At 29.3% G+C, this 26438-nt stretch overlaps 3 protein-coding genes and 1 long non-coding RNA gene across 11 annotated transcripts in view; 3 read left to right on the forward strand and 1 right to left on the reverse strand.

Annotated features, from left to right (window-relative positions):
- Positions 1–8352, forward strand: part of LOC107995246 (uncharacterized) — a 137960-nt gene extending 129608 nt beyond the window's left edge. For all 4 annotated transcript variants that reach the window (XM_062082719.1, XM_062082718.1, XM_062082720.1 and 1 more), the window contains 8 exons: positions 355–569; positions 1949–2049; positions 2973–3289; positions 3531–3902; positions 3983–4345; positions 4417–4630; positions 4709–4951; positions 5049–8352. In XM_062082719.1, coding sequence (XP_061938703.1) covers positions 355–569; positions 1949–2049; positions 2973–3289; positions 3531–3902; positions 3983–4345; positions 4417–4630; positions 4709–4951; positions 5049–5188 — 1965 coding nt within the window. In that variant the 3' untranslated portion in view covers positions 5189–8352. The remainder of the gene's footprint in view (positions 1–354; positions 570–1948; positions 2050–2972; positions 3290–3530; positions 3903–3982; positions 4346–4416; positions 4631–4708; positions 4952–5048) is intronic.
- LOC107995251 (upstream stimulatory factor 1) lies at positions 8164–10042 on the reverse strand. Its single transcript, XM_017052638.2, has 4 exons — positions 9710–10042; positions 9016–9394; positions 8785–8937; positions 8164–8714 (listed from the first exon to the last, which is right to left on the reverse strand). The coding sequence occupies exons 1-4, from the start codon at positions 9745–9747 to the stop codon at positions 8511–8513; spliced, it is 774 nt and encodes a 257-aa protein (XP_016908127.1). The 5' UTR covers positions 9748–10042; the 3' UTR covers positions 8164–8510.
- Positions 10043–10058: 16 nt separating this feature from the next.
- On the forward strand, positions 10059–14485 carry LOC107995248 (chloride channel CLIC-like protein 1). 4 transcript variants are annotated; one of them, XM_017052635.3, is made up of 11 exons: positions 10059–10181; positions 11228–11451; positions 11654–11881; positions 12002–12085; positions 12369–12501; positions 12588–12815; positions 12903–13049; positions 13124–13229; positions 13311–13466; positions 13588–13802; positions 13924–14485. In XM_017052635.3, the coding sequence occupies exons 3-11, from the start codon at positions 11784–11786 to the stop codon at positions 14170–14172; spliced, it is 1416 nt and encodes a 471-aa protein (XP_016908124.1). In that variant the 5' UTR covers positions 10059–10181; positions 11228–11451; positions 11654–11783; the 3' UTR covers positions 14173–14485. The 4 variants fall into 4 exon arrangements, with proteins under 4 accessions (XP_016908124.1, XP_016908123.1, XP_028521262.1 ...); XM_017052634.3 differs by lacking the exon at positions 10059–10181 and having other exon boundaries at positions 11438–11577; XM_028665461.2 differs by lacking the exon at positions 10059–10181 and having other exon boundaries at positions 11438–11577; positions 13588–13749.
- A 3383-nt stretch (positions 14486–17868) lies between these two features.
- On the forward strand, positions 17869–21883 carry LOC114577184 (uncharacterized). Of its 2 annotated transcripts, XR_009832141.1 has the most exons (4): positions 17869–18960; positions 19112–19584; positions 19803–20309; positions 20885–21883. It is a non-coding gene; the product is annotated as an uncharacterized LOC114577184 (long non-coding RNA). The 2 variants fall into 2 exon arrangements; XR_003697032.2 differs by having other exon boundaries at positions 17883–18960; positions 19803–21883.
- The last annotated feature ends 4555 nt before the right edge of the window (positions 21884–26438 follow it).

The raw sequence follows: 26438 nt of genomic DNA on the forward strand, positions 1-26438 counted from the left end.
TGTCATTTAAGAAATTTTGTGATAATAAATATTTTATAACTAAAAATTCTCTGCACCAGAACCAAAATTACTTGTAAAATGACCAATATCCATGTGTATATATATCGTACATCGAAAACCTTAACTCGAATACAAAAATATATTGGTGTTTGTACAAAATTAACAAATCTCCACTGGACGTGTAAATCTAATCGTAAACGAGAATGGGAACGGCACTTAACCCGCTCGATGATCAAGCAATTTTCTGGACAATTGGCTTAACGTCACATGGCAAGAAGAGCCTCATCTTCGCTTTCACTATTAAGGAATCTTATGTAGTAACCGTTCATGTTTAACGAGTGTAATACTTTCCAGGCGGATCTTCAGAGTCGTACGTCGTCGAGGCACCAGCATGTACGTAGAACGAACAGCGATTTAGGAGGTCAAAGGTTACTCCAGTGGGATACGAGGTCTGGTTACAGCCACGCGCACAATTACCGCAGGATGCTGTCGACGCCATCGCCGATCAAGACGAGGCCTCCTAGGCTGAGCCCGAGGCACTCCTCCCATGACATCGTTACGCTGAGAAGGTGCGTTTAACGACCGTGATCAACCCCGTGGTTTCGCACCCTTATCGCAAACGCCTCATTTTGCCATCTTTGAGCGGTGGTTCGCCTCTTCTAGACGAGAGAACTTCGTTCAATCGTTGCGGGGGAAGAAGGGGGAGAGGGAGGGAAATTTCGCGATTTGGTATTTAGATATATCCGCTCGAGACTTGTATTATTATTATTATTATTATTATTATTATTATTATTATTATTATTATTATCGTGGATTGGATATTCGATTGGAAGCGTCTTGATGACTTTGCAAATGTTGATTTTAACGAGAATCGTAAAATGGGATGGATGTTGTAGAGAAGGGAGACATGGAGATTAATTAATTCTTATTTGGAGACGTGGACGATTGCTTTGACTTTTAATGCAAATATTCAAAAGTATTGTCTTGGTTAATTTAAAAATACATGAACTAACTACACTTTACTGCTAATAAAGAAAAAAAAAAGAAACAGCTATGAAAAGATAATCTAAGTGCTTAATTTATAATTTCTTTTAGCGAAGATCTGAATTGTTTAATCGTTGAAAAAAATGAACGTTATCTTGAATAATTTGCTTTTTCTTCTTTTGTTGTATTTTTATTTCTTTTCTGAATCTTTCTCTGGATCTTTTTTTCTGGATTTTTTCTTTTTTTTTTTAATTTCGTTTAATTCCAAATGAATCATAGCACGACATTAGAATATCATCAATTTCAATTTCTTGAAAGATTATCCTTGAAGAAATTTAAATTCTTTATTCTCGAACCTTTCCAGTAAATCGAGGGAGAATAGTGGTAGGTAGACGGGTATTATAACAAACCATCTTTTTTTAATTTTTCCTCGTAAAACAGTTGATCTATCATGCGTTACTATGTTACGGAGTGGTTCTTTCCTATTTTAATTGATTGATTTTTTGTTAATTTTTTTTTCAAGATATTTTATACATTATAATTTGTCTTATTTTTAAATGTTCAACTATCGTTTAAATCACTTAGACGGATTATTATTTAATAAATTATACATGTACAAAGTTTAGGGTAAATCATAAAAAGAATTTAAAACGTAGCATAATTTATAGCAATGAGGGAACAAAACTACATAATTATCAATAAAAAAAATGCGTTACATAAAAACGAATAAATAATTTTTGGAGGCAGGAAAAATTAACAGAACCACTCTGTATACACGTGTATACCTTGTCGTATGTACATATACATATATATACATATATATATACATATATATTTACCTATTGTAACTCGTTGCTGAATGTTGTATCGATGCTTCTACGTAAACACAAAGCTTGTTGGTCCTTCATCCGAAAATATGGGAACGAGAAATGAAATATTAATGAAAATTTTATTCTGCTCCCAGTAACGCGAAAGGGAGGAGTTCTCGGACAAATTTGAGGCGTTCACTTAGTCAACCACTGGGTATTAATCAACTATCACCCTTGATGCGCACCAAAACTGCAGGTAAACTCAAACAAATATTAATCTAAAATCTCATTTGTTGATATTGTTCAAATTCTAACGTAGATTATATACTTTCCTTCCTTTTGTTCCAAGCAAATGAGTGATTTATCATTTTTTTTTTATACTTTGAACATTTATAAATTCTTATAATTATATATTGGTTCATCAATCATATTATTACATAAAATTTTTATTACAAATATTTAGGGATATTTATAAAGTACGAGATTCTATTTTTCTTTGTTTTTTCTTGTTGAAGCATATCGCTTGCTTGCTTGGTACGAAAGTACATTGGTAGCGAACCCGTTGACGAAGAATTAGTGCACACTTTCTCTATTCCAGTGGTACTCCAATCTCTGTTTCTCTTAGATCACCATTTTTTCCGACAGTGCTCTAAATTAGCATGCACCCTTTGTAAAAATCTCAAAGCAACCGTTGTAACAGAAAGCACCTGTAAGAAGAGTTCTTGAACAGTACGGAATGCGGAAACACTCCTGTATTAAACGTGTTGATATCTTCGTTCTGTAAGGATTGCTTCCTGTGAATACGCTTTTGTTCAAAGTAGAAAGCTTTTTGGAGCTTCATGAAATATTTCAGAAATTCAATTTCAAATTAATTCCTTTATTTAAAATACATTGGAAATAATACTTTTGCGCAAACTGCATTATTTCATAAAGCTCTACTATTAGAGAAAACTAATTACACCCACAAAACGTGATAAACAATTTTTTAATCTTTCGCTGCCAATACCAGCAAGCCTACGATGGATACCTACAGGGTGATTTAACGATTATACGATTGTTCTCTCGTGTTAAGAAATTTATACGACAAATCCAGCGACAGATAAAAATTTATAAAAGTTATCTTCGATTCGTGTTCTTTATTTCAATAATAAAGACAAGTGTCGTTTTGTTTGAAATCAGGCGCAAGGTTGCCCGGTGGAAACGTCCTGTCTGAGGATGAACAGGATGGAAGAGGTGGTACTTCGGATGACGAGATGATGTCCGATTCGGAATCCTCCATCGCCTCCTTGACGGATAGAAAGAAATCCTTCGAGCAGACGATGGACGAGGAGGTTGTAATCTTGGCTGAAGCTGTTTGGGACCACGTGGCGATGGAACCAGAAGAATTAGCTTTCCGTGCTGGCGATGTGATAGAGGTTTTGGATAATTTGGATAAAGACTGGTGGTGGGGTAGTTGCAGAGGAGAGCATGGCTGGTTCCCGGCTGCATTTGTTAGGGTATGATGCTATTGATGATTTAAAATAAATTATTTACCATTTATTTAAGAAAAATACAATTTGTTAAGATATTCGCTGTTACATTTAATGATTTTATTTCATCTTTTAGACAAATTTAAATTCTTTGATATAAAAAAGATAGCGAATCGATGTATTTGAATTAATACATTGAGAATTCTTTGTTAAAAAATAAACAAGTATTATATTTTGAAGTTTGAATCGTTGAATTATATGTCTTCAGTTACGCGTAAGCCAAGAAGACACTGTCGAGGATTGTTTGGCGGCGATGGCCTCTGGAGGTACATCGAATCAGCAACTGAGAAGACGTACCAGTGTCTCGTTGTTATCGAACGAGCAAGTTAGAACGAGCGTAGTTCGTGAACTGGTTCAAACAGAGCGGGATTTCGTCAAGATACTAAGGGATGTTGCGGAGGGTTACATAGCCGAATGTCGACGACGCACGGATATGTTTACCGAAGAGCAGATAGAAACGATCTTTATCAATCTCGAGGAATTGTTAGACTTTCAATCCGAATTTTTGAAAGATTTAGAAACTAGGATAGATTGGAGTGCTCCGTATAAGAGTTGTGTCGGTGAATGTTTCCTAAATCATGTAAGAAAATTTAAACTGTTTCTTACTATCTTTCGATAACAATTGTTTTAATTTTTTAATATATTCTCAAACTGTTCTAGAGAGCAGGATTTCGCATGTATTCAGAGTATTGCAATAGTCATCCTATGGCTACCGCCACGTTACAAGAATTATATCAGCATAATCGTTACAGTAAGTTCTTTGAGGCCTGTAGATTAATGAGAGGATTGATAGAGATTCCTTTGGATGGATATTTATTGACGCCTGTGCAACGAATATGCAAATATCCGCTCCAATTGGCGGAGTTGTTGAAATATACAAAATCTGATCATCCGGATTACCATAAAATTCAGGAAGCCCTTGAAGCGATGCGAGATGTCGCCGTTCTGATTAACGAGAGAAAGAGACGAATGGAAAGCCTTGAAAAACTGGCTGCGTGGCAGCTAAGGGTTGAAGGATGGGAGGTATGAATTTATATTATCGCTTGTATAACAATTTTTTAATATTTTTTTTTTTTTTTTTTTTTAATTTTCAGGGAGAAGATCTCATAGAAGTTTCATCCCAATTAATTTATCAAGGTGAAGCTGTAAGAGTCACTACTGGCATGTGGACAAATAATATCACCCTCTTCCTGTTCGACCATCAGTTAGTATATTGTAAAAAGGACATTTTAAAGAGGAATACCTATGTATACAAGGGACGAATTTATCTCGACACAAGCGAGGTGATCGATGTTCCCGATGGGAAAGGCAAGTTTTTCAAACCCCCGTGTATTTATCATCGATCCAATTCCAAATATCGATCATTTGTTAATCTTTTATTTACAGATCACCAACTGGGTGTAACAGTGAGGCACTGTTTGAAAGTGTACAGCTGTGTTCGAGATAAGTGGTTGTTATTCTGTTGTCGCACAGCGGAAGAGAAACGTCGATGGTTGACAGCCATGGCGGAGGAGCGAAGATTGGTTGCACAGGACAGAAACGATGGGTTAGAGTTTCCTGCTGCAGCGAGGCAACTAGCTAGACTCGCTGCAACGAGACAACAGAACAGACCGCCAATTAAACCTCGCAGTACGTAAAATAATTGCTATCTTCCGATTATTCGGAAGAATTAATATTTAAATCTTGGATAATAATCTTAGATATCGTTTAAATTTAATAATTACAGACAAAACGTACAAAAGAGAGTCGGCTTACGAAATGCCAACAATGGTCGGGCAGGCCACGACAAACTCGTTAGGGCGTAAAGTTGGCACTTGGTTCACATTCGGTAGCAGCAAGAAAAATACACGACTTCAGCCGTCCTGAGACAGGCCTACCTTCGTGCCATACATCGACTTGTGAAAGTTTAACGAGAAGCGCTCGATCGTTGCTTCGTAACTATGAATTTCGTTCACGCATTACTCGTGTGAGAAACTTTTCTTGAAAAAAAGTTCCTTATCACCTTGATTTATTCGGATTTTCTTCAATATTTCGACGTTCAAGAATATTCGAATCAATCAAGCGGAGACCGAATATTTCGTTTTAATCGACACGAAGGCAAACGATGACAAGCGCTTATCATATGTATGGAACGAAGGTATTTTATTTATATAATTGTTAAGTTTGACGTTTAATCTGTCGATAACAATAATATCGATATACGTCCTGTTGACAGGATAGTAAAACGCTACAATTTTCACCAGTTCGATTATATAGTACTCTTGTTTAATTTAAACACATACAGTTCGATAAAAGAAGAAGAAGAAGAAGAAAGGAAAGAAAAGTGTAACTTTATATCGTTGGCGATATTTAATTTCACTGCCTCGAAAAAGATTCTTCTACACTTTCTCGTCTTATAATCACGCATCTATCATAGAGTTTGGACAAGGTATTATCACTTAGTTGTTTCTAGAAAATGATAAACGTTGTTTGTTCAAAGTGTAATCGCCAGAAATATTGTATTAATTAAGCATAATTATAAATTTACGTAAAGAAGAGTGTGCGTACAAGCAACGTTTATGCGAATATCTCAAGTGAAATGAAGAATATTAGAAAGTTTGGAGAAGAGATCGAGCGGTTAAAACTAAAACAACAAATATTGAAGCGGATCAAATTAGAAAATATAATCGAAGAAAAAACTTACATAAATTAGAAAAATGAATGCACTTATTATTAGACGTGTATAAATACATATATGTGTAAAGCCACTAGTGAGCTTTTGCGGTACTAAAGAGAAAGTACTAGTCACACTTATCATGGAAACACATGAAAGACCAGTGATGAAACTTTATCATTATTGAAATGCAACCGCTTGTATGTTGTGTACAATGGATTAGTAATGGCCATCCATTTTTTTATGGTAATAAAGACTGATTGAGAAATGTTTGTTTCCCAGAGATTCACGAATAAATAGGTATGAGGGAAGCACTGAGAGAAAAGTATAGTAAAAGCATAATCGAGTTTCAATATAGATCAACTTATATATATATAAATATTTGCAGTTCCAAAATGAAAAATCTTTTAATTGTATTTCTAGTTTGAATTTAGATAATGTATTTTAGAGTGCACACTGAAAAAAAAGAACAATTGATACAAATATTATACCTTGAAATTTTCTCTCGGTGAAGCGAAACGTATAACATATTCATTAAAAAAAAAAAAGAAAAAAAAATTTTAAATTGTTTCGCCCCTTTACTGCCTAAAATTATCATCATTTCATTTAAAAAGCAGTAAATTGTAATACTCATCGTAGTTCGTATGGAGGTTTTAAATTTTTAGTAATGGACGGAGAATTATATTTCTACGTCAGATATAGAGTGGACAGTATTAACAATATAAGTATCATTAAACTATAATAATGTAAATACTCGCACATCAAAGCTTCTTTTCTACTGCTGCTTTAGCAGTTTCTAGTTTCTAAAGAGGAAAAAAGAATCATCTGAGATATCTTTCAAATTTTTCTACTCTTGTACAGAAAAATGTTACAGAGAATATCACGATGAAAGCCAGGCAGCCAGCAAAAACCTCTGTGTTTTGTATATTAAAAATTTAATGGAACATGCATACTGTCTGTAATTCTTCATCGCATATTTCAATTAACATTTCAAAAAACTAATCCACTACCAATTGTGAAAGTTTTCAACACTGCCAATATGTTTATTAGATATGTTTTTCTTCGTTTCTGATAATGAATCTTTATCATTCTAACGAATGTATAAATCTTCAAATTATATGTTTAAAAAAAAATTATTATTCTCTGCCTTTGAGCGTAATTTTACAATAATAAAAAAGAAATAAATTGTAAAACATAAACAATACACAGAAGTATATTTTTGCTTATTTTCTGGCATAGTATTTAGTATATGAAAAGGACAATATGATAACAAAATGAAAGAGCAAGATTCCTACTCAATTGTACAGAGATCATTAATCATTGATGTCTAGACTAGAAGCGATACATTTATTGCTGGACCTAATTCATTTAAAACTTATTTTTATAGGAATATATTTATTTGTTCGAACGCAATTTCTTTATAAGCATTGTTATGTAAGGACAATTATAATGGCCAATGTAACTAAACATAAAAAGAGAAATATCTAAATATTAATTATAAATGCTGAAATGATAATATCATTACATTGCACAATTCAGAATTTTCATTGAATTTCACCGACATCGATAAAGAAAAAAAACTTTTATAAATTATCAGAGTAATATTACAAATATATGCAACATATTAATTATTTTTTAATATTAAAATATTAAAAAAAAAAATTAACATTACGATAATTTGTTCTTTGCATTATTGTTCTACATATCTTGATAACGTAATTCAATATGTGATGAATAATTCGACGTATTCTTTCTATTTATAAATTAGAAAATTTGTATTATTACTCTGAAATATTAAAACAAATTCTGCACAAATAATGTGCTTTGAAGCAATAATATTAATAAACTTTACAGTAATAACAGTTTAGGCTGTTGCATATATATATGTGAATGCATATATTGTCCCTTGTAATATTCAATTAGTTGCACGTGCATATTAATGATTGACATTATTGTATATCATTAATATACACGAATATATTACACTTTGAAATATTAAAAAAAAAAAATAATAATAATTGATACGATAATGTATTTGGTTTCGTGTAAATAATTTAGATACCGTTAAGTGTAAATATTGTAGAACTCGTTATTAGTGAAAATTTCAACATATTCTAGGCAATAAGAAACTTTAAAATTAAATGATATAACTTTTGGATAAGATTAATTATTGATTAATAGCACAATGTTTTGTATATTTGTATATTTAATTTAATGATTTAATAATAAATTACTCTCTTTGCTCGATTGTTCACGTTATAAATAATTATTGTTTATGATATGTACAGTTGAAATTACATAATATGTTTACAATTGTTTTCAAAATATAAATATATACTCAGTTAAATATATGTAAATAAACATTTTATAATTACTACATTATTATTACTTTATTGCACTGAATTATGCATTTCCTATACATTATTTTTTACAAATATAAGTAAAAATAATATATACTTTGGATAAAACTGTCATGGAAAAAATATTTAATAAAAATCCAAATTTCTATTACTATTTATTATGTATTTATGGAAATTAGGTACCAAGTATATAAGTACTTTTTGAAATTTGTGCTTTTAATTCGGAATTCTCCTTTCTTAATTGATTTACCACTTGTCTTAAAGTTTTAGCTTCTTCTGATAACTGAGCATTCTCGTCTAAACTTTGTGCAAAATTTTCCTGTATTTCTCGTAATTCTGTAATATACTGGCATGCTCTTGCCAAGATTCCTCCTTTACTCTGTAAATATAAAATTTCAATAAATGTTTAAAATAAAAATGATATAAAAAATGAATTATCAAAATAATACCTGCAACTCAAAATTAGTTTTTACATCTCCATCAGCTGTTGTACTTTGTTCACACTCTGGTAAAAGCTTTCCTAATTTTGAAATCCAATTATTAATTTTATCTCTACGACGTCTCTCAACTTCATTATGAGTTACTCTTCTTCTTTCATCTCTCTGTATAATATTAACAATAATATTAGTATTTTTTAATATTTTATTAATATTAATTATAAATCATATAAGATACATTACCTTCTTAATGTTAGTAAGAATATTCTGAGGATTATCTATTTGAAGTTTAACACGTGGTGCAACTGTTCTTGTAGATTCTGAAGAAACAACTTCATTACCATTGCTAAGTACATAAAATTGACCATTTATGGGTGAAGTTAAAACTTGAACAGTATTATTTATTGGAGCAGCTATTGATAATTCATTATTATTTATATGATTATCACCAACTTGTACTACACGATATGCTACTGTATTATCATTCCTATTTACTTCACATAATTGATACTGTATATTATCTTCTTCTGCAACAGTTTCTATTTCTGTGTCACAATCTATTATTTCAGCTTCTTCTAAAACTACACCAACATTGTCATTGCTAATTGTATTCTCATCCACACTGTAAAATATTAAACATTATATAATAATATTAAAGTATATTAAAAGAATCCAATTAATTTAAAATATTCTAAATAATATTCTAAATAATTTAAAATTATATTTTCTACAAGACCTAACCTTATAGATTAAAGTATATAATGTTCCATGTAAAACAAAATTTTATTTTACGAGATATAAATATAGATTTATATATAAAATTTGAATATATAATTTTATATAAAAAAGAAATTATTATTAGTGTATTAAATTTCGTGTTTATGATTATATTGTATGAAGGAATATATTTAAAATGAAAAAAACAATAAAAACATACCTTTCATCAATATTTTCGAAATGATTTAAAACTTCCATTTTAATTTTTTACTATGAATTTCTTTCAATTACAATTTTTTTATAATAATACATATAAATGAATGTACTAAATTTCTTATTTATACTGTGATCTATTTTCTATATGTTAATGCGTCACACAATCTATAAAAATATGTATGGATGAAATTATTTATTATATAGATAAAATTATTTAATATATATTAAAGATTTAAAAATAATTCACAAGCAATTGATGATATCTGTATGTATTTAAATGTCAATATATAATATTAAATTTGATAACATACATATACACACATAGATATATATATATATATACACATATATTTATATATATGGATATAGAGTTAAATCACAGATAAAATATAGAATAGACTTAATACTTGATAGAAATTTGTATTTTATTTTTTGATCGTGCAAGAAATTATGTGTTTGGCATTTTCTTCTTTTAGGTGAGTACAAAAATTATATTCAATCATAAAAATTAACTTATACATTTTAAAAATAACTCTTTGATATATTTCTTCGATTATTACAAATAGTAGACTTATATAATAAGTTGAATTATTCATGAATTAAAAATTACATTGCTATTTTTTATAATAGAAAAATACAATATTATAACACAATAGAAATAATATCAATTTTTGAGATTTTTTAAAAAAATGCATTTAAATATATTAAAATATATTATTAAAATTATATTTATATAATGCTAATATACAATTGTAAATTTTAGTATTTAAGCAATATAGATAAAAGTAAAAAAAGATACATTTTATAAAGTAAAAGAAGATGCATTTTATAATATATATAAAGACAAGGAGAACAAATAATGCGAGAAAGATAGAGATAGGGTAAAAATTATTGAAATCAGCGCCATCTTCAGAGTGCCGCAAATGAAACTCATATAGAAAGGACAGAAAATAATAAGAGAAAGATAGAAATAGAATGAGAATTGATCTTTAGTGCCATCTTTCGAGTATCAAAGACATTTCTTCAAAAGAAGGATAAAGTAGGTGGGAATTGGTTATTAGCGTCATCTCTTGAGTAGTAAAGACATCTTTTTGGAAATAGGATAAAGTAGAAAAGAAATAACTTTTAGCGCCATCTTACAAATAAGTAAGTAATATAAGTAATATATCAGTTTAAAAATCTTTTTAAAAAATTCGAGAGATGGCACTGATGATCAATTCTTAATCTATCTCTATCCTTTTTCTATTATTTTCTGTCCTTTCTATATAAGTTTCATTTGCGGCACTCTGAAGATGGCGCTGATTTTAATATTTTTATCCTATCTCTGTCCTTCTCACACTATATACTTGCTTTATTTGAGCTTGATTTTGGACGTAACAAAAGTATGAAATATTAATTGAACGTACTTTTACTTTTATTTCTAGTTTTTATTGTTAAATCTATTGATCTTATATTTTATTGATTTTACATTTATTGTGATATCTATTGATATTACATTTTTAATTTTACAATATATTTTTAGGACATTATTTTCTCAAAACAATATAGCTTGATATATAATATGTGAATATTTTGATTCGATGACGACAATGATTTTTTAAACAACTGAAAGCTTGGGTCGGCAATAAAGAAAGAAAGAAATTTTAAAGCTTTCCAATAAAAAATGATTTTAGTGTCGGTAATAGTATACAACATGTTTCAGTCATTTTTTGAAGAAATGGCGCTATAAGTTAAATGCTAAATAAGGTAACAGCGCAACTTATCCTAAACCTTTCTAGTATTATAATTTAATATAACGCGAAGTGGTATCACTGCTTTATGTGAATACCGTTTTGTGATTTAAATGAATTATTGCGAATCATTGTATTAAACGTATGTATTAGCGCATATGTTAATATTAGACTTGATGTTTATTTCACATATATCATTTTTATATATTTATTTGCAGTGTATTATAATATAAACAAAAAGATAGGTTATGGTTATTATAACATTGATAACGTCAATATTTTTAGAATAGTATTCATATAAATTTTAATCGTTGAAGATATCGTATTCAAAGTTTATTTTTATATATAATGAAGTATTCAAGAGAATTTATTTTTTTGTCAATTCATATTCTTGCAGTCATTTTAGTTACTAATTGTGAAGATGAAAATTATTTTGAAAACATAGAGTAAGTACATACATTTATATTAAAGTATATATAATGTATATATAATTTTTAAATTTAGCAATTAAATAATTTTTTTTACTATTTTTTTGCAAATATGAAATAAACAACAATTTTTTACAGGAATACAGAAGAATTAGTAGATCCACATTCATTTTTCTATAATAAACAAAGTAAAACAATGATTAAAGACATAAAAGTGGACATGTATGTATAAAATATGATATATATATAATTTAGATTATGATGGAATTTTAATAATAATAGAGAAGTAATAGACATTATATCATATTATTCAAATTGCTACATAAATATGTATATATTGGTTTTTTTAATATAAAATTTTATAATGTATGTATAAATGTATATATTATATTCTGCATATAATATAATATATAATCTTTAAAATTTATAAATATATATATATATATAGCTTATCGTAACTTATTTTTAATAGCATATCAAAAATATTGTTTGTTAATATTTTTAGGATAAAAGTTATGCAAAACAATAATGAAGATCAAAATAATTTAAAATCTAAACAAGCAAATAATTATAGCAGTCATGAAGCTATTTTTTATAAGCGTCTAATTAATTTATTACTATCAAATATCCATATACAGGTAATAAAATAATATTCTTTATATATATAGTTTTCAAGAATAATAAAATACCATTATATTTATTATATTTTATATATTAAAAATAGAATGAAGATGAAGTATCAATAACAGGAATATTAGAAATTGAAATATCTCATTCTCAAATGGAAATACTCAAAAATTTTCAAATTCATAAAACATCTTTAAAAGAAATTGATGATATTTTCAGTAATATAATAAGAAAACCTCAATATAATTATATATCTGGAGTTATGAATATATTAGATATATTGCATAGAGGTTTTCGTACAATGCTTCAAACGATACAAGAGCATGTAAGAATATTTGTGTTTAATATTAATTTATATTTAATGTTTTATATATATTGAAAGACTTATTTAATGTAAAATTTATTATTTTAGCAAGATGGAGCTATAATTATATTTACAATGTTAATAGTTTGTTCAACATTTCGAATGATAACATGGGGACGAAGATTTCCTATTTTCAGTATTATACAAGTTATATTTATATTGAGTTTTTTTATGACATGGTGGCAACTTATAAAAGTAAGTGATATTGTAATGATGATATTTAAAAGAATAATATAATTTAATTAAATTTGTTGTATATTTTTTTAAAGGAGGCTGAAGTTAAATCTATTGCAGCACAAATGAAATTTTCACAGATACCAATATCATGTCAACCAGATAAAATGAATATGTGGAATAAATTTGTTTCATTATTTTGTAAGTATTATTATATTATATTCATTTATTGTGAAATAAATAAATAATATTGTAGAATAAAATATTTTTTTTTCTTTTTAGATGACGATTGTGAGAAATATTATGAAACAATAATGACTAATCCAAAATTAAAAATTACACCTGCATTTGCATTATCTCATTTTATTACTACTGTTATTCTCCATCCAATTACTCATATAGGATCTATCATATCAGTTTTTATAGATAATGCTACAGGTAAGTTTTTTTATTCTTAATTATAATTAGTAATTTAAATAAACTTAATAGTTTTATGTATATATAAAATACATAATACATTATGTATGTGTAAATTTAATAATTATTTTTAATGTTCTAGAAAATCTATCATGGACATATGGATGGATTATAAAATGTATACTTTTCTTATGTATAGGTTTTGTTATAATAACAATACCATTTTATCTGTCTGGTGCATCCTTTAATTTAGGGTTTGGATTATTAAAACTTGGAATTGGCCATGAGAAAAAGAAAGAAAAAGGTAATTCATTACAAAGTATAGAAAACCGAGAACCTGTACAAATAATTCTTAAGGTAATATTTAGTTCCCTTTATTTTAATTGATATTTGATATTTTTGATATTTTTATTTCTTATGTTTGTCCCAATATTTTTATATATTTATTTAGAAATAAATAAAAATGAACTCTTTTTAGGTAACTCATGGTACCGACGTAAATCAAATAACAAACATTCCAATGATCACGCAATCGAACGCCCTAGAAACTTTAAAAAAAAAAGAAGTAATTGCGACGAATAATGATCAGGAAGATTACGATGATTTATGTTGCGGTGATGCAATAACTAACAATAAATTATTTAAAAATGATGATAAAGAATCTGATAAATATGAGAGCTTGGATGCAATACCAATAGAAAGAAACGATGGAAGCGGAGATCGTTGATGTACATTTATGTACATTTTATATTATTTTGCTTTTTATTATGTACATAAGCTATTAATTTACACTACATTTAATGTTAACATATTAAATATGATTTGCATATTCAATATTCAAAAAATTAATTTTAATTAGTCTAATAATTATATTTATATGTGTAACTTATTGAAGCAATCTTCATGATGTTGTTTTAATATTGTTTACAACACATATATTTTATTTATAATTGAACTGTGATTGTATAATATATAATGTAATGATATTTGCAGTAATTTGTAACAGTATTAATAATATATTTGAAATGCTTAAATTTTAATGCTGATATTTAAATATATATCCTTTTATAAATTTTTTTCATTCCATATAATATACAAATTTTACGTGATTTACGTAATGGATTGATTTTCGAAAGAGAATATGAGCATTAATTTGAATAATAAACAAACAACAACAATTTGCTTTATATAATCTCTGCATTTATATCATTAGAATGAATATAAATATTTCAGATATACTAAAGAATTAAAAACAATTTTTTTCTATAACAAATATAAAGATGACATATCTATGATATATCTGAAAATTATTTTAATTACAACATATATAATTAATGCTATGATGTGATTGGAATAACAATGAAAAAAAATTAAAAATGACGAGAATATCGCAAAACCAAATGTTTAATTAAATATGTTTATACAACTAGTATTCTATTGTTATATGTGCACATAATTTCAATTTATTATTTCTCATATTGTTTATCAAAAATTCAATTATATTCCAATATTTATAACAATTGCATTAATTTAAAAATAATAATTATAAAATTCAAAAATTAAATTATTTTCACGTTATATTATTTACACTTTTGGTTGAATTTAAATATTTTTTTAAAAAGAGAAGTTTGATGAATGTATCCCAAAGATGCAACGCTTGATCAGTAAATGCCAGCTCGATGGCAAAGTTGAAGAAGCCCGGCAATCAAAATATTTGGAATAATTTAATCGAGCGTAACAAAGCTAAAAGAACTTTTTCAAATTGTTCACAGGTTCATAAAAAGCAGGTGTGTTTACAACTAACAAAGGATATTTAGGGTAGAAGGTTTTCATAGAGCCATAGATGCATTACATGCTCGAGATAATATTGAAGAGAAGAGATATCGGTATATATATCAACATATTTAATCTTTCCTTCTATTTTTGCAAATTATTGAATATATATCATTTCTGTGAAAATACATATATGTGCTTTAGCAAATTCAAAATCAGAATCACTGAAAAGTTTCAATTATTCTTTCTACAAATAATACGACTAATTTAAACAATTTTTCTTGAAATAATTAAAATTTAACTTAAATGATAATAATTAATTAAAATAAATAAATAAATAAATAAACGTCTTTTTATTCTTATACCATCAAAAATCTATCTTTTAACAGTTAAAAGCATATAGTTCGAGTAAATTACAAGCTCGAAACAAGTGTGAAGAAATCTGCAAACTTTTTACGATTTGATGCAAGTTCGATACAGCATGGTTTAATTCGTTTTCGCGATGCTTAAAGCAGCCACGATCATGGATCGCATCAACGAGCACCGAGAAGGCTATCAAAATAACGAACCTATCTCATTTCAAAGTGCTTTACGCGCGCCTGGCTGGGTTTAAAACGAGCCAAGATCCGTTGCATACACGTGCAACCAGCCTTTTCACCTGAAACCCAAACGGTTCATCCCAGCATCTGCTCCATTGATGTCTCCTAGTTTGTGATTAGTTGGCGGTGAACCGCCAAAAATTCGAAGAACTTCGAATAGCCTTATGTGCGCATATATGTATGCATCTTGAAGAAAGCATACCTCGAGATCCTCGCTTGGTTTCCTCAAGATTTTCGCTCGGATGGATATAAATACGATCGTCGAATCGATGATCGATCCACAAAGTGGTCGATATAAAAATAGAGGAAGGTTATTCGCTCTGGTTGGTTACTATTCTGCTACCAAGGACATCAAAGTGTTTTCTGTATCGCAGTTCGGATTTTCCTTCGGTTAACTTTCCTCCCTTTGTTCATCCGAGGGAGAGAAAGAAAAAGTTGGGATCGTTCCTATCCTGTACCGTCATTTCTTCCCAGTGAAGATTTTTGGGAAAGTTATCGATAATTCATTTTAAGTGGTACATTACAATTGGAAACTCCATAGGAAAGTTTCGACGGAAGACAAACTTCCAGAGGCGGTCGAACTCTTCAACAAAGTGAAATACATAATGCATGCCTAGCTGGAACATAATTAAGCAAGGCGGAGAGGAGAGACGAAGTTTTAACCGATTTACTTCGTCCTCAGCGCGAGGTAGACAATTCAACCTGGGTTCTTGAAGGGAACTTCACGTCTTGGAATATGGCTGCGATCGTTTTAACGATCATCTTTCATCTGTTGCGATACTGTTGATTTCTTTTTACAATGAGGTTCCAAGATGATACCGTGTAATCGGATAATAAGTCCACTAACTCTTTCCTCCATTATCCTTTATATATGATAAAAGCTGATCGTATAGTTGGGTTTATATTCACCTCTTTGAAATATATATTATTCGAGCAATTATTGAGGGAAGAAATTAATTTGAAGCTCTTATAAAATAAAATTACATCCATCAATCATGAAATAAAAGATTTCTTTCATTATAATTAATATTTAATTTAACTAATATTGATAAATCATTGACTAAGTTTTGCTATTAATTCTTTAATTTAGAATATTCATAATAATTCGTATAAATGGAAACGTGACAAAGAGTAAATTATTTTAACGATGTTTGTTCGAATAAATGGAGTTCCATTACATTTTTTTCTTATACGTATCAAATATTTATAGAATTGTTCTTGCAAAGGAATTTAATTGAGTGGAGAATTAACACGATTGTACAAACAATCGGATATAGCGAAACGACGTTACCGGTTCTTGCACGGCTTTGATCGTTAGCCTGTAAATTTTCGTACCTCCATGTTAGCCGATCGTGGATTCGGCTAACTCATGAGAGGTCTGGATATCGGGAAAATGGATGGTGGATGTAACGATCGGTTACCTCTACTAAACGTTTCGCTGTTCACCAGAATTGCTGAATGTAAACTGTCTATTACCGACGTTTGGACCTGATCGTTGTACGCTTCTGTTGAGTGCGCATTTATCAGCATTGTACGCTATATATAGGATACACGATACGATATAGATTTTCTACGATCGTTCCTCTGTCTGGATTTATCTTTGCTCGAGCAGATATTGGCCAATATCGGTTACGATGAATATGTAACGAGAAAAGTAATTTTTGCGTGTATTGGTCTCGGATCGATCGAATTTTTTCATCGTGCACGGCCTCCTTGGACGTTTAAAAAAGATATTCCACTCCAGTTTATAGGTATTAACGCGAACTTTGTGCGTTAAATGGAGTTTGAATAACAAGAGGATCGCTTAAAATGTGTTCCAGTATGTATGGACACGATATTATATCAAGATAGCTTCTCTGTGGTCTATTAAAGCTTGGTCATTGACAAGCCTTGTACTTGTGATCAAAGCTGCACCTATCTCTCTGTACATACATAGTTTATTAATCACTTTGCCGTGTACCATGGAAGATTTTAATTGAACGTTAAATTCTTAAAAATTATCCGTTCGTCTCCGATGCAACGAATTTCGATATATCTCTCCTCGAAAACCCCTATTATTAACTTTGTATGTATATAGCGATCGAATCTTTTACAAAGTATTATATTGCAATAAAATATAAATTTATTAAATCGATGGAATTATAACTTATTCTAAAATTTTTCTTTAATCATCGAAGATGGTAAATGGATAATAACGAGTTAATAACGAAAACGTTTTTAAAATTTCTTCGTTTTGACATTTTGTCACGATTTTTCATGCATTATATATGAACTTCACGTTCAGAAGTTTTCTCATCGATATTTTCTGCAGAACATTCGTATTGCGAATTCATTTCATATTTCTTTGAAAAACTTCTAAATGCTTAATTCCCCGCTCGTCTTTCAGAACTTTCGAGTGTCACGAGTAATTAACACGTTTACCCAACGGTGATATCCACGGTAAAGGTCCACCAAAAAGGAAAGTGTAATTCAATGTCGGACCTATGGACGTATACACGAGCGGACAGAGAAGTAACCGCACGATAACGCGGCATTCCAGCATGAGAGGATAGTAATTAAGACCTCAACTGGTCCCAAGGGACTTTGTGCACCGTCTCTCTATATCTTATCGCATGGCTCGCCCGACTGGATGTCCATGCATTATATCTATGGGTTTATTCACCCAAGAGGGCAGTTCCGTATCGTGAAACGAGTCGTTGTACACGTAGACAGAGTTCGATCTTGTGTTTTCTAATTATCGATGAGGTTCCTCGAACGGGCGTCGCTTCTTCACGGATATATCAGGTGTTTCGAGTGGAACGTTTAAAACCTGAGTCAATTAAGACATTCTGTCTTGGAAATTTTTACAAGCTCTGCTATCGATTCGGATACACTCGTATCGTGGTCTAGAGAATGGAGGATGGGGAATAAAATTAGTATCAAGAATGATATAAACTTTGAAATCTTTAAATCCAAGATTTAAAATGTTCCGAGATTTCGAATCTTGAAATTTTTTTATATCAATTTTACGATTTTTTTTACGATTCTCTAGATAAACAATGATTATAAATAAGAAGTTTCGTAAGAGATTTTAATTGATAAGAATTTATTTTTAAAGGAATTACATATACGATGAATAATATTGCCAGTATCGATAAAATGTGGTAAGTATACAGATTTCTTTATAAAAAAAGGAGAATTTAATAAAAGAATTTTTAAAAACTTTCAAATTCAAGGATGTAAAAAATCAATCCAATTTCGATTCATATCTAGTTAATAATATCTAAAATAAAACCTAAATGTTTAATTTTTCAGAATCGACAATGTGATAAATATCGATGGTTAGCGAAGACTTGGAATTAGTTGCAAGATGGCCGATCGACCGGTGAAATCATTAAATTGTCAGGAAATTGAACCGGTTTAGACGAGTGCAAAGTAATCTCGAGACGTGGATAAAAATACGGATGGAAAGCTGGTCGTACGGCAATTATATCGGCACGACTTAACGCATAACGATCATTTTTTCCGACGCTGGGCCGGGGAACATGGGAAAATAGTTTAATATCGGCGAACCGGTTTAACGCAGCTCGTTTTGAGATGGCGACGGTGACGTTCGGTCACGCAACCCGCATTATATACTTTGAAAATAAGAACAAGAAGAGTATCGTTGATGAGCATGCACCGAGAGAATTTAAAGAGACGCGCAAAGAACACGAAACCATTATCGTGTTGACTAATTGCGGAATTTTATAACAACAGATGGTCAGTGGACATCTTGAGAATGACAGGTTACTTATTTGTATTTAAATTAAAAATGGCAACTTGTAAAGTTGAGTCACTTGTTCATTTTGAATGACTTCTAAAGTATGCTGCAAGAAAAATTGTTGACATGGAAATTGCATGACACTAGAGAAGGAACGGATGAAATAATTTTATAAATAACTCGTTTGTTTAATAACACTTTGAATTTTTTAAATAGAATACGTAATTTGTTTTTGTATTTCAGAATTTCAAAGAGGGATAAATTTTTTATGAGAAAATATTTGGAGAACATGAACAATATATTTTTGCAAATATTATGAAACGTTAATTGTGCAAGAACATTTATATTTTTTATTTGAAATTTATAAGAATTACTAGTTTTATTGTTAAATGATATATTTCTGAAAGAAAATTGACCAATAACCGTGGTCATAGATATACTGATTCCTTGAGGTTTCAAGTTGACATGATTAATAGAAGCCGAAATTGGTTCTTAATGACACGATAAAGAAAAGGGAATCCAACCGCCATTAGATGCATTTTAGTTACGCGTTTCTAATTTCCACTTGGGCTAATGAGCTTTTCATCGAGATTCGAGTAATCTTCTGCTCTCAGAAAAAAATGATCTGCCCGCTTACTTTTCTTTTTTATCTGAGCTTATAAACGACCATGATTCGAAATATCAAGATAGAACGATTAATACTAGATAATTACAAAGTTTTTTCTTGGCAGGGGAAAAAATGAAACAAATGTAAGTAAACAATATTTATTTATCAAATAATTATTTTTATATTGTTTACAGAAAGAAAAATTATAAATATGTATCAGTTTATAAAAGTCAGCATTTTCAATTTTTGATTCTGGAAATAATTTTCCAGAATCAAAATTTAATAGAATTATATATATTCTTGGTTCTTTTTTTACACAGTTTATTTTTACACGATATATACAAAGTCATAAAAATAATACAAATCAAGTGTATTTCTATATTTTCAATTGTTTTTTAGATAATTCGTTTTATTTCAAAACAAGTTTTATATTTTATTTGTAAACCAATTGTTACCAATTATTTTTTTACACGATTTTTTTTTACGCTCATTCATTGTGTAAAAAGACCCAAATATATATGAATTCTATAATACATACTTATACAAATGCATAACTTTAAATTTAAATTTAATTCAGCATACATTCAATTTCAACTCACAACAATCATTCACACTCGATATATATTTATAGATATTTTTTATATGTGATTTATTATTTATTATTTCATCACGTATTTTTTCATCATAAAAATAATAACAATTTTCTCATTTATTTTAGAGATACATATATATATCCATCCACTTCCTTTACATTAAATTATGTTTCATACAAAAATATATTCGTTCATTCATTAAATCTATGTTTCTCAATCGCGAAATTATTAATCAATGGAGAATACGAGGCACGTGGACAACACACATTGGGTAACGATTCTGCGCGGATGATGCATGCTTAGAGAGCGCCCAAGCATTTCCATCGTGAGGGATGCCTCCAAGCGGCAGATTCATGTCATCGTGTCATCGATAATTGATGTATACGCGAACTAATGGCTGTAATTACCTCAACCTAATATCCAACGTGGAATCTCGCGCTTCCCTGACGCGCATACACATCCGTGATGGTGGGAACGAAGCGGTATTCGCGCTAAAATTTCCAGAAGAAATTAATGATTTCACAGAGGCCGTGACAGTTGGGCCTTGATAATTAATCGTCACGGTTTGCCTGAAGCGGCATGCATTGACTGGATCTTCTTGTCATATTTCTTTCTATTCTTCTTGGTCATTCTTTGGACAAGAATTATGCCAGACCACCGTTTATTACACAATGATTGTGACCTGACATTTATGAACAATAATACATTTTTAGACGAGAAGAAAAGTTGGATAAAGAAGTCTTCAGGATTGACCTCGTTCGAAGAGTTCTTTAGCAAAGGATTTCGAGTATTGTTCGAGTGAAATTTTGGAGCTTTGGAGAGTTTGCTGTACAAACAGGGACTATTCTATATATAGTCGGACGAGTAGAGTCAGTGCAGATAAACAAAACACTTGTGTGTAAAGCGCGTGATATATGCAGCGACCCAGGCTATTGTATGGCAAACGCAAGTCCACTATTCACGGCTAGGAAGGAAGTTATGTTAAAATAAAAAGATATTAATTATTTGGAACTTATTTTATAATTTTATGTAATGCGTTATTTATATTTATATTCGCCGGAGATGAAATATAATATATATGTATACATTAATTTTAAGAAAAATAAATACCTATATTATATTAAGCATTAGTAGCATTTGTTTATACCTATTGTAATCACGTAAAATAAAATTTATCATTTTATAGTGAAAATAATTGTCTTTCATAAATGATAAATTTCATTTTATTATAAAATAAACAGAAAAATTGTAAATTTTATATAATAACATATTATACAATAAATATATGTATCTTTTTAATAATAAATTTTATTTTTTATGAATATTTTGTTTTATTTTATTTTTCCCATTACCATCATACTTCCACAATCCTTTAGAATATCATAAATTTAAATATTAGAAAATACTTTTACACTTTTTACTAATAACTAATATCATAAATACGGATAATAGGAAGAAAGTTATGTTAAAATAAAAAGATATTAATTATTTGGAACTTATTTTATAAGTTTATGTAATGCGTTATTTATATTTATATTCGCCGAAGATGAAATATAATATATGTGTATACATTAATTCTAAGAAAAAGAAATACCTATATTATATTAAGCATTAATAGCATTTGTTTATACCTATTGTAATCACGTAAAATAAAATTTATCATTTTATATTGAAAAAAATTGTCTTTCATAAATGATAAATTTCATTTTATTATAAAATAAATAGAAAAATTGTAAATTTTATACAATAACATATTATATAATAAATATATGTATCTTTTTAATAATAAATTTTATTTTTTATGAATATTTTGTTTTATTTTATTTTTCCCATTCATCCTTCCACGATTCTTTAGAATATCGTAAATTTAAATATTAAAAAATACTTCTATATTTTTATACTACTAATTAATATCATAAATATGGCTAGGAAGGAAGTTATGTTAAAATAAAAAGATATTAATTATTTGGAACTTATTTTATAATTTTATGTAATGCGTTATTTATATTTATATTCGCCGGAGGTGAAATATAATATATGTGTATATATTAAATTTAAGAAAAATAAATACCTATATTATATTAAGTATTAGTATAATTTGTTTATACCTATTGTAATTACGTAAAATAAAATTTATCATTTGATATTGAAAAAAATTGTCTTTCATAAATGATAAATTTTATTTTATTATAAAATAAAAAGAAAAATTGTAAATTTTATATAATAACATAAATATATGTATCTTTTTAATTAATAATAAATTTTACTTTTTATCAATATTTCGTTTTATTTTATTATTTCCACTACCATCATCCTTCCACAATCCTTTAGAATATCGTAAATTTAAATATTGGAAAATACTTCTATACCTTTTACTATTAATTAATATCATAAATTGAAGTATATGTATTTGAACTATATACATATATTCTTATTAGTAAGAAGTAAAAATAAATACACAAAGGTAAGTATATTTAAAAATAAAAAAAGTATTCAAACAGAGATAAAAAATAGAAAGCAAGTAAAAGTAAAAAATAAAAGAAATAAAACAAATATATAGGTAAGTATATAATTTAATCAAAAATTAAAATAGAAAAATGATGTGGCATCCAAGAATTTCTCTAAACAAATCGTGTTCTCCGAATGCAAAGATGAAATTTTAGTCAAAAACTTTTCCAGAAATGATTTCTGCCAAGAATTTTTTCTGCCACCTCTTTACACATCATATTCTCCTGTTAAAAAGTCGGAAATTTGGGCGAGAAATTTTAAGAAACTTTAAGAATTGGCCCTCTGTTAAAATTTTTAGTGCCACCTCTTTACACATCATATTCTCCTGTTAAAAAGTCGGAAATTTGGGCGAGAAATTTTAAGAAACTTTAAGAATTGGCCCTCTGTTAAAATTTTTAGTGCCACCTCTTTACACATCATATTCTCCTGTTAAAAAGTCGGAAATTTGGGCGAGAAATTTTAAGAAACTTTAAGAATTGGCCCTCTGTTAAAATTTTTAGTGCCACCTCTTTACACATCATATTCTCCTGTTAAAAAGTCGGAAATTTGGGCGAGAAATTTTAAGAAACTTTAAGAATTGGCCCTCTGTTAAAATTTTTAGTGCCACCTCTTTACACATCATATTCTCCTGTTAAAAAGTCGGAAATTTGGGCGAGAAATTTTAAGAAACTTTAAGAATTGGCCCTCTGTTAAAATTTTTAGTGCCACCTCTTTACACATCATATTCTCCTGTTAAAAAGTCGGAAATTTGGGCGAGAAATTTTAAGAAACTTTAAGAATTGGCCCTCTGTTAAAATTTTTAGTGCCACCTCTTTACACATCATATTCTCCTGTTAAAAAGTCGGAAATTTGGGCGAGAAATTTTAAGAAACTTTAAGAATTGGCCCTCTGTTAAAATTTTTAGTGCCACCTCTTTACACATCATATTCTCCTGTTAAAAAGTCGGAAATTTGGGCGAGAAATTTTAAGAAACTTTAAGAATTGGCCCTCTGTTAAAATTTTTAGTGCCACCTCTTTACACATCATATTCTCCTGTTAAAAAGTCGGAAATTTGGGCGAGAAATTTTAAGAAACTTTAAGAATTGGCCCTCTGTTAAAATTTTTAGTGCCACCTCTTTACACATCATATTCTCCTGTTAAAGTCGGAAATTTGGGCGAGAAATTTTAAGAAACTTTAAGAATTGGCCCTCTGTTAAAATTTTTAGTGCCACCTCTTTACACATCATATTCTCCTGTTAAAAAGTCGGAAATTTGGGCGAGAAATTTTAAGAAACTTTAAGAATTGGCCCTCTGTTAAAATTTTTAGTGCCACCTCTTTACACATCATATTCTCCTGTTAAAAAGTCGGAAATTTGGGCGAGAAATTTTAAGAAACTTTAAGAATTGGCCCTCTGTTAAAATTTTTAGTGCCACCTCTTTACACATCATATTCTCCTGTTAAAAAGTCGGAAATTTGGGCGAGAAATTTTAAGAAACTTTAAGAATTGGCCCTCTGTTAAAATTTTTAGTGCCACCTCTTTACACATCATATTCTCCTGTTAAAAAGTCGGAAATTTGGGCGAGAAATTTTAAGAAACTTTAAGAATTGGCCCTCTGTTAAAATTTTTAGTGCCACCTCTTTACACATCATATTCTCCTGTTAAAAAGTCGGAAATTTGGGCGAGAAATTTTAAGAAACTTTAAGAATTGGCCCTCTGTTAAAATTTTTAGTGCCACCTCTTTACACATCATATTCTCCTGTTAAAAGTCGGAAATTTGGGCGAGAAATTTTAAGAAACTTTAAGAATTGGCCCTCTGTTAAAATTTTTAGTGCCACCTCTTTACACATCATATTCTCCTGTTAAAAGTCGGAAATTTGGGCGAGAAATTTTAAGAAACTTTAAGAATTGGCCCTCTGTTAAAATTTTTAGTGCCACCTCTTTACACATCATATTCTCCTGTTAAAAAGTCGGAAATTTGGGCGAGAAATTTTAAGAAACTTTAAGAATTGGCCCTCTGTTAAAATTTTTAGTGCCACCTCTTTACACATCATATTCTCCTGTTAAAAGTCGGAAATTTGGGCGAGAAATTTTAAGAAACTTTAAGAATTGGCCCTCTGTTAAAATTTTTAGTGCCACCTCTTTACACATCATATTCTCCTGTTAAAAAGTCGGAAATTTGGGCGAGAAATTTTAAGAAACTTTAAGAATTGGCCCTCTGTTAAAATTTTTAGTGCCACCTCTTTACACATCATATTCTCCTGTTAAAAAGTCGGAAATTTGGGCGAGAAATTTTAAGAAACTTTAAGAATTGGCCCTCTGTTAAAATTTTTAGTGCCACCTCTTTACACATCATATTCTCCTGTTAAAAAGTCGGAAATTTGGGCGAGAAATTTTAAGAAACTTTAAGAATTGGCCCTCTGTTAAAATTTTTAGTGCCACCTCTTTACACATCATATTCTCCTGTTAAAAAGTCGGAAATTTGGGCGAGAAATTTTAAGAAACTTTAAGAATTGGCCCTCTGTTAAAATTTTTAGTGCCACCTCTTTACACATCATATTCTCCTGTTAAAAAGTCGGAAATTTGGGCGAGAAATTTTAAGAAACTTTAAGAATTGGCCCTCTGTTAAAATTTTTAGTGCCACCTCTTTACACATCATATTCTCCTGTTAAAAGTCGGAAATTTGGGCGAGAAATTTTAAGAAACTTTAAGAATTGGCCCTCTGTTAAAATTTTTAGTGCCACCTCTTTACACATCATATTCTCCTGTTAAAAAGTCGGAAATTTGGGCGAGAAATTTTAAGAAACTTTAAGAATTGGCCCTCTGTTAAAATTTTTAGTGCCACCTCTTTACACATCATATTCTCCTGTTAAAAGTCGGAAATTTGGGCGAGAAATTTTAAGAAACTTTAAGAATTGGCCCTCTGTTAAAATTTTTAGTGCCACCTCTTTACACATCATATTCTCCTGTTAAAAGTCGGAAATTTGGGCGAGAAATTTTAAGAAACTTTAAGAATTGGCCCTCTGTTAAAATTTTTAGTGCCACCTCTTTACACATCATATTCTCCTGTTAAAAAGTCGGAAATTTGGGCGAGAAATTTTAAGAAACTTTAAGAATTGGCCCTCTGTTAAAATTTTTAGTGCCACCTCTTTACACATCATATTCTCCTGTTAAAAGTCGGAAATTTGGGCGA

The sequence above is a fragment of the Apis cerana genome, linkage group LG12, assembly GCF_029169275.1.
Source record: "Apis cerana isolate GH-2021 linkage group LG12, AcerK_1.0, whole genome shotgun sequence".
Taxonomy (NCBI): domain Eukaryota; kingdom Metazoa; phylum Arthropoda; class Insecta; order Hymenoptera; family Apidae; genus Apis; species Apis cerana.

Bases quoted from the DNA above. Each gene is read 5' to 3' on its own strand.
- LOC107995251 (XM_017052638.2), bottom strand. From the start codon at position 9,747: ATGGAAGTTTTAAATCATTTCGAAAATATTGATGAAAG. The intron at 9,395-9,709 runs GTATGTTTTTAT...AATATTTTACAG, and splicing joins TTCGAAAATATTGATGAAAG to TGTGGATGAGAATACAATTA. The intron at 8,715-8,784 runs GTATTATTTTGA...TTATATTTACAG, and splicing joins AAACTAATTTTGAGTTGCAG to AGTAAAGGAGGAATCTTGGC.
- LOC107995248 (XM_017052635.3), top strand. From the start codon at position 11,784: ATGAAGTATTCAAGAGAATTTATTTTTTTGTCAATTCATATTCTTGCA. The intron at 13,230-13,310 runs GTAAGTATTATT...TTTTCTTTTTAG, and splicing joins TAAATTTGTTTCATTATTTT to ATGACGATTGTGAGAAATAT. The intron at 13,467-13,587 runs GTAAGTTTTTTT...TTAATGTTCTAG, and splicing joins TTTTATAGATAATGCTACAG to AAAATCTATCATGGACATAT.